Below are 13,247 nucleotides of genomic sequence, written 5' to 3'. Positions count from 1 at the left end.
ATATGAATAACTAAGGGCTGCACGGCGGACGAGTGGGTAGCGCGCAGACCTCACAGGTTCAATTCCACCCTCGGCCATCTCTGTGTGGAGTTTGCATGTTCTCCCCCGTGCATGCGTGGGTTTTCTCCGGGTACTCCGGTTTCCTCCCACATTCCAAAAACATGCTAGGTTAATTAGCGACTCCAAATTGTGAGTGTGAATGGTTGTTTGTCTATATGTGCCCTGTGATTGGCTGGCCACCGGTCCAGAGTGTACCCCGCCTCTCGCCAGAAGACAGTTGGGATAGGCTCCAGCACCCCCGCGACCCTCGTGAGGATTAACGGTACAAAATTAATCAATGAATAAATAACTAACCAATTATTTTGCTCTTTGTCATTTCAGAAAGAATGGCTTTGCCTCAATTGTCAAACGAGAAGAACCAGTCAGCAGAATGACGTCCACCCACCGGAGATGCAGCCAGCTAGTCTCGCTCCCGCTTCCTCCTCCGCCCCCGCTGCTGTAGTTAGCAACCCCGTAGTAGAAGACCAAACCCCACCAGCCCCTGAGACTAAGGTAGAAGATACACCTGCACCGATTATGCATGAACATGACAAACTACACTCAGTTAGCAAAGAGCCACATTCAGATCAACCACTCGCAGCCGAGGCTAACATCACAGAGACCGCGGCGGCCGTGGTACCCGAAATCCAAGAACAGAGCGCTGACATAGAAAAGTCCGATGCTGAGGAAATCTCAGTAGTCGAGCAACATAATGCTAACCCAGACACATCGCCCGCTATCGATGAGGGAAAGCCAAGTACCCCTGAGAAGATGAGGGAGAACCTCCCCGAGGTGCCTAACCCGGGTTGCGACAAGGCGACCGCACCCGCACAGGCAGAAGAAGACACAAATCCAGCGCTAACTAATCCACCCGAGCCCAAAACAACCCCTCAGTTGGAGTCAGAAGAACTCCAGAATGAATTGCCGGATTCAACTCGGGTGCCTCCTGCAGATGAACCCCAGCCGACTCCACAAAATCAGGCTTCGGATTGCACCTTGAGCATGAACCAACCAAATATCACCCCAGAAACCGAGGCTGAAAAAGCTGAAAAACCGACTCAAATTAGCGCAGAACCCGAACCAGCAGTAGCAATGCCATCAAGCGATGATGCTTCTGTTGGCGTTCTTGTAAATGAACCTGTGTTAGCTGAAACCGAGGGCCCTGAACACGACAAAATGAAGGAAACATCGCAGTCAGATCCTCCAACATTCATAGAATCAGTCACTAATCAACCTGACTCTACTGCTCAGCAGAAAAATCAGGCTGATGAATTAGAACTCAAGGTCACGGAAAATAAGCCACTCCCCGATACCGCATCTGTTGAAAATGCGCCATTAACTATGGCTGCCGATGAGGAAGTATCCGCGCAAAGTGACGTGAAAAAAACAGCCGAGCCAGAAACAATAACGGACACTTCCATCGAAGAAGAAAGAAATACGGGAAACGATGATGAGAAGCCAGGTGTTCAGATAAAGTGCGATGACTTTGAAGAGGTTCATAAAAACCCAGCCGGCGAGGATAAAACGGATCAAATAAGTGCGGTTGAAGAAACAATGGAGATGAAGGCAACTGAGCAGAAACTTCTTAATGAGCCGGCTTGGCCTGAAACACAATCAGGGAACACTCTTTTAAGTGACAATAATAACACTCTTAATCACGCTGTGCTTAAAGAGGCAGAGCCAGAAATAGAGAACAGGCCGCCTTCTGCTGACGAGATCCTCGTTCAAACACACTCATCCCCAGAGAAGGTAGCAGAGACGCAGAAAGATGAAGATATTTTGCCAGAAGAGCACGATGACGCTCACAAAGCTGTGGTGGTTCCGGATTCCGAAGATTGCGAGAAGGTCAAAACCGATGAGGGAATTCAGAGCGAGGACTTGGTTTCTCCCTCGGCTGTCATTAGTCACATGCAAGTCAGCGATAAAACCCTCGAGGAGAAAGCCATCCCAGACGAAACCACGTCAACATCAAACAGTATCTGTGAGAATTTAGCGAACGATGCGGAGAAAGCGGTAGAAATACAGGAAAAAGACAGCGACGCAAACAAAAACAGTGTTGGCTCATTACCCGTAACAAGCGACATCCAGGAATCGATTTCAATATCAGAGCCCAGCGTAGTCGGCGCCACAGATGGCGCTGCGGAGTTCCAAGCGGAGAAGAACATGACATCACAGAACAACACAGTCACATCAGATGAAGGTTTGGAAAATAGCAACGCTTCTGCTGTAGTTGATTCAGCCCCTCTAGCAGAAACCCAGATCCTAGACTTGGTAGTCTGTAAGCAGAACACAGAAGACGCTAGTTTGACGGAGAAGAAGGAGGCCCAAGCAGAGCCTCAGGAACCGCAGTGTGAAGGAGAAGCAATGCATGAGGTGACCGTAGAAGAAAAAGTAGCGGTTCTTCCACTGTTCTTTGCTGTGTTTTACGAGATTGTTCGAAGTCATGCTAATATCTGTGTTAAACCCAACAGGTCATCAAGGTTGAGACCCTGAAGGAACCTCCAAACGTAATGAAGGAAGGCACTACCACCAGTTCCTCAGATCTGGCAAAGCTGGAGAGCACAGTCCTGCCCATTCTCGAGGCGCAAGCAAAGGGCGATTCGGACAATCAAACGGACACATTGAAGACCAGACGTAAATTGGAGGTCCTTCCTCTGTCACCTGACTCCCCCTGCTCAGAAGACGACAGAGAACTTAGCAAAAGCAACGCAAAGAAAAAGCTTCTGGTGCCGCTGGATGTCAAGGCAGATTCTTTGGATGACAGCAGCGAAAGCTTCGGAAAAGAAAGCCCCATGTCAGGCGATGACGAGGACTTCATCCGCAAACAGATCATAGAAATGAGTGAAAATGAGGACGCCTCGCCGTCCGATGAGGAGAACCCAATCAGGCAAAAAATCAGAGAGGATGAGAGGAAAAAATCGGAGCAGAAGAAACCGTCTCCCGCGGCGAGGAGTGCATCCGGAAAGACCAAAAGGCTAACCAAAAAGGACTCCATAAGTCCAAATGATGACGAGGATAAAGAACTGCAAAGGTCTCTGGTTGACGCTCAAGTTTCGGGGGCACCAGAGCCAAAAGAAGCTGAACGTCAACCTGGCACCGCAGTTCGTATATTTCCAACGATGGAGCTGAATACAACCAGCAGCCGTGTCTGCGTACCCAATGTCGATCTGGAACCAGAAATGGAAAGTCTTACCGACTCACCGGACGATCGATCCAAAGGCGAGGGTTCCTCCAGTCTCCACGCATCCAGCTTTACACCCGGGACGTCCCCGACATCTTTATCCTCGCTGGACGAAGACAGCGACAGCAGCAGTCCCGGCCACGTCCGCTCTGGCGAGAGCAAGCAACACCGGAAGGCCAAACACAGACAACCTGGACAGATGCTCCCGACAATCGAGGACTCCTCCGAAGAAGAAGAGATGCGTGAAGAAGAGGAGCTACTCAGGGAGCAGGAAAAACAGAGAGGATCTGGTAAAAAATCAAAGAAAGACAAAGAGGAGGTTCGAGGCCAGAAAAGACGTGACCGTTCCAAGACACCGCCGAGCAACCTTTCACCGATTGAAGATGCCTCACCAACGGAAGAACTGAGGCAAGAGGCCGAGATGGAGGAGATCAGGCGTTCGTCCTGTTCCGATTTCTCACCCAGTATCGAATCAGACCCTGAAGGGTTTGAAATCCACGCGGCGAAGATTGCGGCGGTGCAGAAAACATATCAGTTACCCACTTCGGTATCCCTGCATTCGCCGACAGAAGATCAAAACGCAGATAAATCACCGAAGAAACTGCGATCTGCCGATGAAGCTTATGAGGAGATCATGCTGAGGGCGAAGTCCCCTACGGTTGAAAACGTTGAGCTGCAACCAGAAAAGGAGCGTCCTTACGAAAGTGTTCTCATTGAAGATTACGCTCTTATTGATGTGGGAAACACGGAAAAGATGAGCGTTCCTGCTCAGCCGAAGAAGCTCAGATCTCCGGATGAAGTTTATGAAGACATGATAAAGAAAAGGAAGGAATTTATGAAACTAGAACAGGAATACCAAAACATGCAACCAAAAATAGAAACTACAAACCCAGAAATTGTGTTGCAGCCCGCTGACTGTATCCCGCCCAAAGTCGGTCAACCGACTCTGGGACAAGACGGAAAACCACTACTGGATGCTGAAACTGCATACGAGGAACTCATGAAAAAAGCCCTGACTCCTGGAACAAGTCCTACTTTACAAGAGACAGTCGGGGAAGCCACCTCGTCAAGAAAGGCTCTCCGTCCGATCCCAGACTTGAGGGTCACGCAGTGTTCTTCAGGAGAGTTATCCTCGGATGAAGAGAGTATCCTTAAAAAGGACGAGGTCATATCAGACACGACATCAACTGTGGTAACTTCGTCTCTTCCATCGGATCCGCAAACACGAACCCCCGTTACCGCATCCCAGACTGACGTTGTTGACTTATCCAGTGCCATTCCAGACCCTGTAACCGCCTTGCCCACAGTCCCTCAGTATGCGCAAGGTACTCCTAGCATCGTTTCAACCGCACCACCTGTCCCCCCAAAACCAAGTGTCCTGCGTCGGGGTAATTCTCAGGAAAAATCAGATGTTGAACCGGCACTTCCTTCTGCGACACCACAAAAACCTACAGTCTTTCCCAGGAAACCTCCAGTTCCGCTCCCGCCTCAAGCCAAGCCAGAGACCGTCACCACGGCTTCCCAAGCCAAACAGTCGGTTACGCCGACGTATAAACCTCAAGTCCCGCCTCCCGTTCCCCCAAAGCCGTCCATACCTGCTGGGATCGGCGAAGGTCACAGACCAGCACATGTCAAACCCCCAATTGCGCCGAAACCGTCCTCGCAGTCTTCCTCGATCGCACATGCCGCACATTCTCCAAGGCCGACCGTGCTGACCACGGGCTCCTCCGAAATCGTTTTGAATCTCAGCCCTTCGTCTGAGAGCAAGCCTTCCCAACCTTCGCCGAAGTCTCCTTCTTCGCCAAGATACGCCAAGAATCTCCGCGACACATACGTGGTCATCACTCTCCCATCTCAACCCAGCTCTCCAGTCGACACCGTCTCAACTCAAGCGCCGTCTGACCATGGTCCGACCGCAGCACACAAAGCTCAGCCGCAAAGTTATCACCAAACACAGACAGGATCTCAACCGCAATCACACCAGCAGTCGGCTTCTGGTCATACGACTCGAGTGCCTCTAGCCTACACTCGAGTCACAGAATCCATTGAGAGCCAGGAGATATGCAGCGCGGAAAAACACGTGTCTAGTTCCTGTCACATCATCGAGGCTGTGTCGGCGTCGGCACAGGTGCCCGTGGTCACGCCAAACCTCATTTCTCAAGTAGTTACCACAGAAGTCCAAAGAACCACCGTCTCGGTTGTCCACGAAAGGACGCCGCCGCCTGTGCCAACTCCAAGGGCAAATGGGGTTCCGATTTCACTGGCGAAACAAAAAACACCGTTGCCTGCGCAGAACGGACAGACAGCCCTCCCCGCTGAGGTGGTGGATTTGAGGACTCTGAAAGCGGACGCAGAGTCAGACATGAACGGGGTGGATCTGTCTGCCGGTCCAGATTCGAGACGCCAGTCTCTTGCTGCTGACGTCGCCCGTCAAAGCAGTGCAGTGCAGTCACCTGTCGTGAACCTGAGCGCCGAGTCCTCCACGGTCTCCATTGTGACTGACAGCATCACGATCGTGACCTGCGCCGCCACCATTCAGAAATGCGACAGTTTAGAAACCACCCAAGCGTCTTCGATTCCGCTCCAGCTAACGAAAAACAAAACATTCGAACCAGTTTCACAAATTGTGTACCGCTCAGTGGACTCTCAGCCTTTGCCTGTTTCTGGTGAGATACCCATTAACCTCACGGTGGGATCCGGCACAGGCGGCGGAACCTTCCAGACCCCGCCGGTAATCATGGCGCCCGACTCTGTCGCCGGTTGTGTTGCGAATGGATTAACGACGGGCTCAGCATCGGTGGCGGGAGCCGTTGATCTGAGCACTGGGAAACCATTCAATACCATGGTGTCAATGGACGCCGCCTCCACGGACGTCGTCACCGCGGTGATCACGGAAGACGACGGCAAGCCAGTGGATCTGACTGCGGGGAAAAGAGCCGTGTGTTGTGACGTCGTGTACAAGCTCCCCTTCGCAGGGAGCTGCACCGCGCAGCAGCCCACCACGCCTCTGCCTGAAGATCGTTTCGGTTATCGCGACGACCACTACCAGTACGACCGCTCGTCGTACGGGATGAGGGGCTTTGGCGGCATCAAACCGTCAATGTCAGACACCAACCTGGCTGAGGCGGGGCTGTTCTTTTACAAGAGTAAGAACAGCTATAATTTCAGTGGCACCACAGAAGGTGCGGTAGATCTTTCCTCTGCAAAGATGTCTGATGCAGGTCAGTGCTGCGACATTGCCGACCTGTCACTTAAATGTCATTTTGAACTGCTACCCCTCATCCATGGCTAACATGGTTTATTCCATTTTTTTGCTTTTTTTTTTTTTTTTTTGCATGGTAGTGATGTTTTGTTTCTATTTTTTTCCTTTTGTTGTGATTTTTTTGTGCCTGCATGCTCTTTCTGTATTTATTGTTTATACTTTGGGAGCTTTTTTACCACCTTTTTTCATCGCTTTATGATTTGGGTAAGCAATGGCTCACTTCATTTAATTCAACTAAATGATATGGCTTCAACTAATATTTTTTTATTATTATTATTATTATTATTCCCAACAGGTGAAGCAGTGGACTACTCCAAGAAAGGGACATACGCAGGAATGACAATCCCTCCTTATTCCCAAGCCAGAGTAACAAGTGGCGTCGGACCTCTTTTTGGTACAAGTAGTGTCCTGAGGTCATCAAACGGGGTGGTTTATTCCTCCGTTGCTGCACCGGTTCCATCTACATATGCAATAACAACTCAACCAGGGTCCATATTTTGTACGTCATACAACAGTCAATCAAGTATGCACACCAGCGACACCATGCCTTCGCTGTCGGATCTCCAGAGTTTACCATTGACACGATCGCACAGTTTCCTGTCCACTGTGTCCATTACTACATCGGCGGAGCAAGGCGACGCCCCTCTGAACCTCGAGCTAACTAAGGAGGATGCTAGTGGGAATTGCGTCACACCAGCGACAACCTCGTTAACCCTTGACACCTACACGGACGCGTCCCTGGAGGCGATCGCCGCCTCGCTGGAGGCTCTTTCCTCACCCATGGTTCCAGGCGACGGTCAGTATCAGGCCGAGCGTGAAAGGCTGGAAATGGAAAAACTCAAGCAGCAACGCCTGGCCGAAGAGCTGGAATGGGAACGTCAGGAGATTCAGCGTTTTCGGGAGCAAGAGCAACTGCTGGTGCAGAAGGAGCTGGAAGAGCTGCAGGTCATGAAGCAGCAGATCCTGAGCCAGCAGGAAGAGGAGAGGCAAGCTCACCTCATGATGCAAAAGGAAACCTACGCTCAGCAACAGCAGCAGCTTGAGCAAATTCAAAGACTCCAAGAGCAACTCCGCATACAGCTGGAAGAGCAAAAGCTTCGTCAGATGTACCCAGGTGGCGATATGGGACTCGGGAACGGTGTCCAAGAGGCCGTGGTCTTGGGTCCTGATGGCACAGTGCTCTCCAGAAAAATCACAGATAGCGGATGTCAAACGGACGAAGAGGACGAGACGCTAAGCAAAGCGTACACAGCGGGGAGGAAAAAGAAGAGCGTCAAAAAGAGCGTCGACAGTTGCGTTCAGACCGACGATGAAGATCAAGAGGAATGGGAGGCTCAGAGAAGCCGGCAGAACCGTCCGCGCACCGCCAGGGGAGACCGAGGAGGCAATTCCGAAATGTCTCTCCAAGCTCACACTGAGATTTCCATCCAAACAGACACCGATGGAAACATCATCATGGACACGAGAATGGAACTCTCCGACTCGGAGAGGACTTCGCCGAAAAAACGTCTCACCCCCTTGGACATCAGTCAGTCTAACCTCAAAGCCGAGTCCTCCACGCTCCAGGCCCCGTCTAAGTCTGCCAATGTTCTCTACTCGCCTTTATCGCCGTGCATTTCGCCGAGCAAGTCGCTTGAGTTTGTATCGTATGATAAGTCGCTGGGCGATAAAAGCCCTCAGAAGCTAAGAGGAAGCATGGACCCAATGAACGTCTCTCCAGGAAGTCCAAGGGGACCAAAGCCTATGCAGAGATCTATGTCTGACCCGAAACCCATGAGTCCGACAGGAGAAGAAAGGGCAACATCCGGTACCCAATGTGGCGAAACCGTGAGTACAATCCGTTCAGTTCACTTGACTTAATTAGAGTAACATTAATGTCACATGACTTGGTTTTTTTTGCAGGGGAAGGGGTCAGGGGGCACGCCTACCGGCACCCAAAAGAAGGTGAAGAGGACTCTGCCCAACCCCCCCTCAGAGGATGAGTCCGCATCCGGTGCACAGACGGCGTATTCCACCGGTTCCGCTCGCCGAAGAATGTGCCGCAATTCAAACATGGCGCGCGCCAAGATCCTGCAAGACATCGACCGTGAGCTCGACCTGGTGGAGCGCGAGTCGTCCAAACTCCGCAAAAGACAAGCGGAGCTGGACGAGGAGGAGAAAGAGATCGACGCCAAGCTGAGGTACCTGGAAATGGGAATCAATCGGAGGAAAGACGTCCTGCTGAAGGAGCGAGAGAAGAGAGAGAGGGCTTATTTGCAGAGTGTGGCTGAAGACCGAGATTATATGTCGGATAGCGAGGTTAGCAACATCCGAGAGGCTAGAGGCGGACATGAAGACGGCGAAGATGAGGAAATCGACAGCCACGGTCTGGAACGTCCGAGAACGGCACCTCAGTCGGAATTGGACGACTTTGTCCCACCTCAAACTAAACACGAATATGGAAAATACTCCCAGTACCAATACTCTCAAGGCCCGTACCAGCAGTCGCTCTACCAGACCCCCCAGTCCTACCAGTCTCATTCCATCTACTCGTCGGTCCCCTCGCTCACCAGCTCCCAGCAGCAAAGCTACCAACAGATGCTCCTGCTGCAGCAGAAGGCCGCCAGGCAAGCCGCTCTCCTGTCAGAACTGGATTCCACCAAATACGACGTCATCAGCCGCCAGCCTGATCCCGCGTCGTCGCCTTACCTCGGTGTGAAATACGACAAATACGGCAACCACCTGGACCTCAGAGCCTTGGAGGTCGGAAGCATAGCAGACAGCCCCATGTCCACGGTCTCCGATTCCTACTACGGCGACCTTGATCACCACACACCGAGGAGCTACCTTCTCCTGGAAGACGCCGCAGAGCTCGCTACGAGCTCCACGGGTCTGTCCGCGTCTTATAGTCTCGCCGAAAGAGAATTAGCCAAAGCGGAGAAGCTGCTCCACCGCAGCGCCGCCGACCTTGGGTCAACTGACTATCTGGGCTCCACCTCCAGGCTGCACACATACGGAAAAACCCCAGACGAGGAGGATCCCATGGAGGAGCCCTACGAGCTGAAGCTCCTGAAGCAGCAGCTCAAGCAAGAGTTCAGGAGAAGCACAGGCGGGACGGAAAGCTTAGACCCACTGACGGGGCTCTCCCAGCACTACTACACCCCCAGCTCCGGCGTCTCCAGCTACTCCCAAAGACACTATCCCAAGTCGGAAAAATACAGCATCAGTCGACTGACTCTGGAGAAGCAGGCAGCGAAACAACTCCCAGCATCCATGTTGTACCAAAAACACAAGACCCCGTTATTGGATCCGAAGCTCTCCTCCAAGTATTCCTCTGTTACTGAAAGCAGAGGTCTGGACTTGGACTATACCAGTTATTTGGGTTCCACCAGCGGTTCTTCCCCAAGATCCAGCCGACTCATGCAGGATGAGATCACCTTCGGTCTTCGTAAGAATATCGCAGAGCAGCAAAAATACTTAGGGTCCACCTTGGGGGCTAACTTGGCTGGTTCGCTAAACCTGGGCCAGAGCTTGGGCTTAGACTCGGCTTATCCCAGTGGTAGCCGCTCAAGACCGTCATCAAGGCCCACGTCCTGCTACGGTCTGGACTTGTCCATCAAAAGAGACCCTTCCAGCTCCTCGCTGAGACTCAAAGGCGACGGCGAAGCCTCCTCGGACGGTTCCAGTTTCCAAACCCCCTCCGGTCGCGCCAAACCCACCAGCCTGCCCATCGTGCAAAGTGGGCGCGGGAGGATACCCATCGTGGCGCAGAACTCTGAGGAAGAGAGCCCCCTGAGCCCGGTCGGGCAGCCCATGGGCATGGCCCGCGCTTCGGCCGGACCGCTGCCGCCCATCTCGGCCGACTCCAGGGACCAGTTTGGGTCTTGCCTGTCGTTGCAGGACTCGCAGCAGCAGCAGCACATGAGGGAGGAAGCGAGCAGGGGCAGGGGGTATGTGCTACTGGATGACCTTCAGGGAACCATGTCGGATAGCGAAGGTAAAGAACACACGCGTCAGACTACCTTTATGTTCTTGCATGCATTTAGTGTGTCCTACTTTCTGTCACTCGTATCAAAATGTCTTCTTCCGCATGGTCCTTGAATGCACCTCGATGCATGCGCATGCTTCCCTCGCTCTACTTCAGATATGATGTAACATTACCCACTGATGGTCGTCTGCATGTGTGTTCCAGCTACACTGTGTGGGAGGTGTTCTCCTCCACTCGGGGCTTAGCATGTACAGTATGTTGCTAGGCTACTGCTACATACATTCAACAGCATTTTCCAATATATTCAATCATAAATATCTCTATATTCTACTTCCTGATTGTGTATTATACTGCAGATATTTAGTTCAAGGGCTGTTCATGTTCAAGAATATTTATCAAAAACATACATCTCAACTTGCATGTTGGCGTACTTTGACCTGTTAGCCTGTTGCTATGCTACTGCTACATACATTTAATAACATTCCCCAATATATTCAATCATAAATATCTCTCTATTCTACTTCCTGCTTGTGTATTATAGTGCAGATATTTAGTCGATTTAGTTCATATTCAAGAATATTTATCAAAAACATACGTCTCAACTTGCATGTCTTGTGATAAATAATTGCATGTTGGCGTACTTTGACCTGTTAGCCTGTTGCTATGCTACTGCTACATACATTTAATAACATTCCCCGATATATTCAATCATAAATATCTCTCTATTCTACTTCCTGCTTGTGTATTATAGTGCAGATATTTAGTCGAAGGGCTGTTCATGTTCTAGAATATTTATCAAAAACATACGTCTCAACTTGCATGTCTTGTCATAAATAATTGCATGTTGGCGTACTTTGACCTGTTAGCCTGTTGCTATGCTACTGCTACAGCATTTCCCAATATATTCAATCATAAATATCTCTCTATTCTACTTCCTGCTTGTGTATTATAGTGCAGATATTTAGTCGAAGGGCTGTTCATGTTCAAGAATATTTATCAAAAACATACGTCTGAACTTGCATGTCTTGTCATAAATACTTGCATGTTGGCGTACTTTGACCTGTTAGCCTGTTGCTAGGCTACTGCTACGTACATTCAACAGCATTTCCCAATACATTCAATCATAAATATCTCTATATTCTACTTCCTGCTTGTGTATTATAGTGCAGATATTTAGTCGAAGGGCTGTTCATGTTCTAGAATATTTATCAAAAACATACGTCTCAACTTGCATGTCTTGTCATAAATAATTGCATGTTGGCGTACTTTGACCTGTTAGCCTGTTGCTATGCTGCTGCTACAGCATTTCCCAATATATTCAGTCATAAATATCTCTCTATTCTACTTCCTGCTTGTGTATTATAGTGCAGATATTTAGTCGAAGGGCTGTTCATGTTCTAGAATATTTATCAAAAACATACATCTGAACTTGAATGTCTTGTCATGAATAATTGCATGTTGGCGTACTTTGACCTGTTAGCCTGTTGCTATGCTACTGCTACAAACATTCAACAGCATTCCCCAATATATTAAATCATAAATATCTCTCTATTCTACTTCCTGCTTGTGTATTATAGTGCAGATATTTAGTCAAAGGGCTGTTCATATTCAAGAATATTTATCAAAAACATACGTCTCAACTTGAATGTCTTGTCATGAATAATTGCATGTTGGCGTACTTTGACCTGTTAGCCTGTTGCTATGCTACTGCTACTGCTACAGCATTCCCCAATATATTCAATCATAAATATCTCTCTATTCTACTTCCTGTTTGTGTATTTTACTGCAGATATTTAGTTAATGTTCAAGAATATTTATCAAAAACCAAACAGCTCCCCGTAATGTGTTCTTGAATGCATCATCATAACCAATTTGTTATTGATAGATTGTTATGGATCCAAGTGTAAACACGTTTGCCTTGATTGCAGCCCTAAGCGATTCCCTGATGCCTTTGAGCAGAGACGATGCGGCCAAGGGTAGAGTATTAGTTCCCAACACTATTATTAACATCTATTAACTCTACATCCACATGATATCGGGAATGTTTTCCACTGGATTGAGCCACGATTCATCATATTTGTCATATTAATCGATATATTCATACCCAGCTTTTGTAGATGTAGGTTTAAATAACAGTACAGTGTACTAATACTTCATGTCTAACTACAATATATTGCTGTACTGCAGTGAAAAACAGTTTCATCCTCATTCACAGGAACATGAAGCAGTATTAAGTCTGCGTTGGTTTTTCCCATGAATTAATGGCATGCATCAATTTCTCGTTTAGCGTGTTGTTACACGTTCTTCTGCTTCTTGTTTCCCAGCCTACCACCTGAGACGAGAGGAGACCGACTGGTTTGACAAGCCCAGGGACGGACGCTTGGAGAATGGACAGGAGAAAAGACAGGTGATATTATTATTAAGTACAAATAAACACCATCTGGATTTGTACCGCGTAACCAGGAAGTAACGTGTGATTGTTACATGTTACATGGTTACACAGGGTAAAGGGCCCTACTACCCCTTCCCTCACCTCAGGGTCAAGCTGCAGAGAGACCCTAAAGACCGCAGTGTCTCAGGTAAGCTAACTCCTAACACCCGCCTTTGTCACGGCGATCCATCATCAGTCGATCAGTCTTGGTGGTTTTTCAAAGCTTTTCCTGGCATCCCATTCCGTTTGGCTCCCGTCCACCCCCCCGCAGCGATCGCCACGCTCAAAATGGCGCAGGATTATCACACTCGCAGTTAGCTTATGTAACTAACCGGACAAATGGAGGTTTTTTAACCATGTGGACTAA

At 49.4% G+C, this 13,247-nt stretch overlaps 1 protein-coding gene across 5 annotated transcripts in view; it reads left to right on the top strand.

Moving 5' to 3' along the window:
- Positions 1 to 13,247, top strand: part of pcloa (piccolo presynaptic cytomatrix protein a) — a 44,217-nt gene that overhangs the window by 13,977 nt on the left and 16,993 nt on the right. The window contains exons 4-10 of one of the 5 annotated variants that reach the window (XM_058078661.1): positions 382 to 2,412; positions 2,511 to 6,441; positions 6,778 to 8,309; positions 8,385 to 10,458; positions 12,378 to 12,425; positions 12,774 to 12,856; positions 12,953 to 13,028. In XM_058078661.1, the coding sequence (XP_057934644.1) occupies positions 382 to 2,412; positions 2,511 to 6,441; positions 6,778 to 8,309; positions 8,385 to 10,458; positions 12,378 to 12,425; positions 12,774 to 12,856; positions 12,953 to 13,028 (9,775 nt within the window). The remainder of the gene's footprint in view (positions 1 to 381; positions 2,413 to 2,510; positions 6,442 to 6,777; positions 8,310 to 8,384; positions 10,459 to 12,377; positions 12,426 to 12,773; positions 12,857 to 12,952; positions 13,029 to 13,247) is intronic. The other 4 variants (XM_058078663.1, XR_009130418.1, XM_058078662.1 and 1 more) reach the window with 4 other exon arrangements.

This window comes from Doryrhamphus excisus, chromosome 7, assembly GCF_030265055.1.
Source record: "Doryrhamphus excisus isolate RoL2022-K1 chromosome 7, RoL_Dexc_1.0, whole genome shotgun sequence".
NCBI lineage: Eukaryota > Metazoa > Chordata > Actinopteri > Syngnathiformes > Syngnathidae > Doryrhamphus > Doryrhamphus excisus.
The sequence above is the reverse complement of the archived record's forward strand: the minus strand, read 5'-3'. Positions and strand labels throughout refer to the sequence as shown.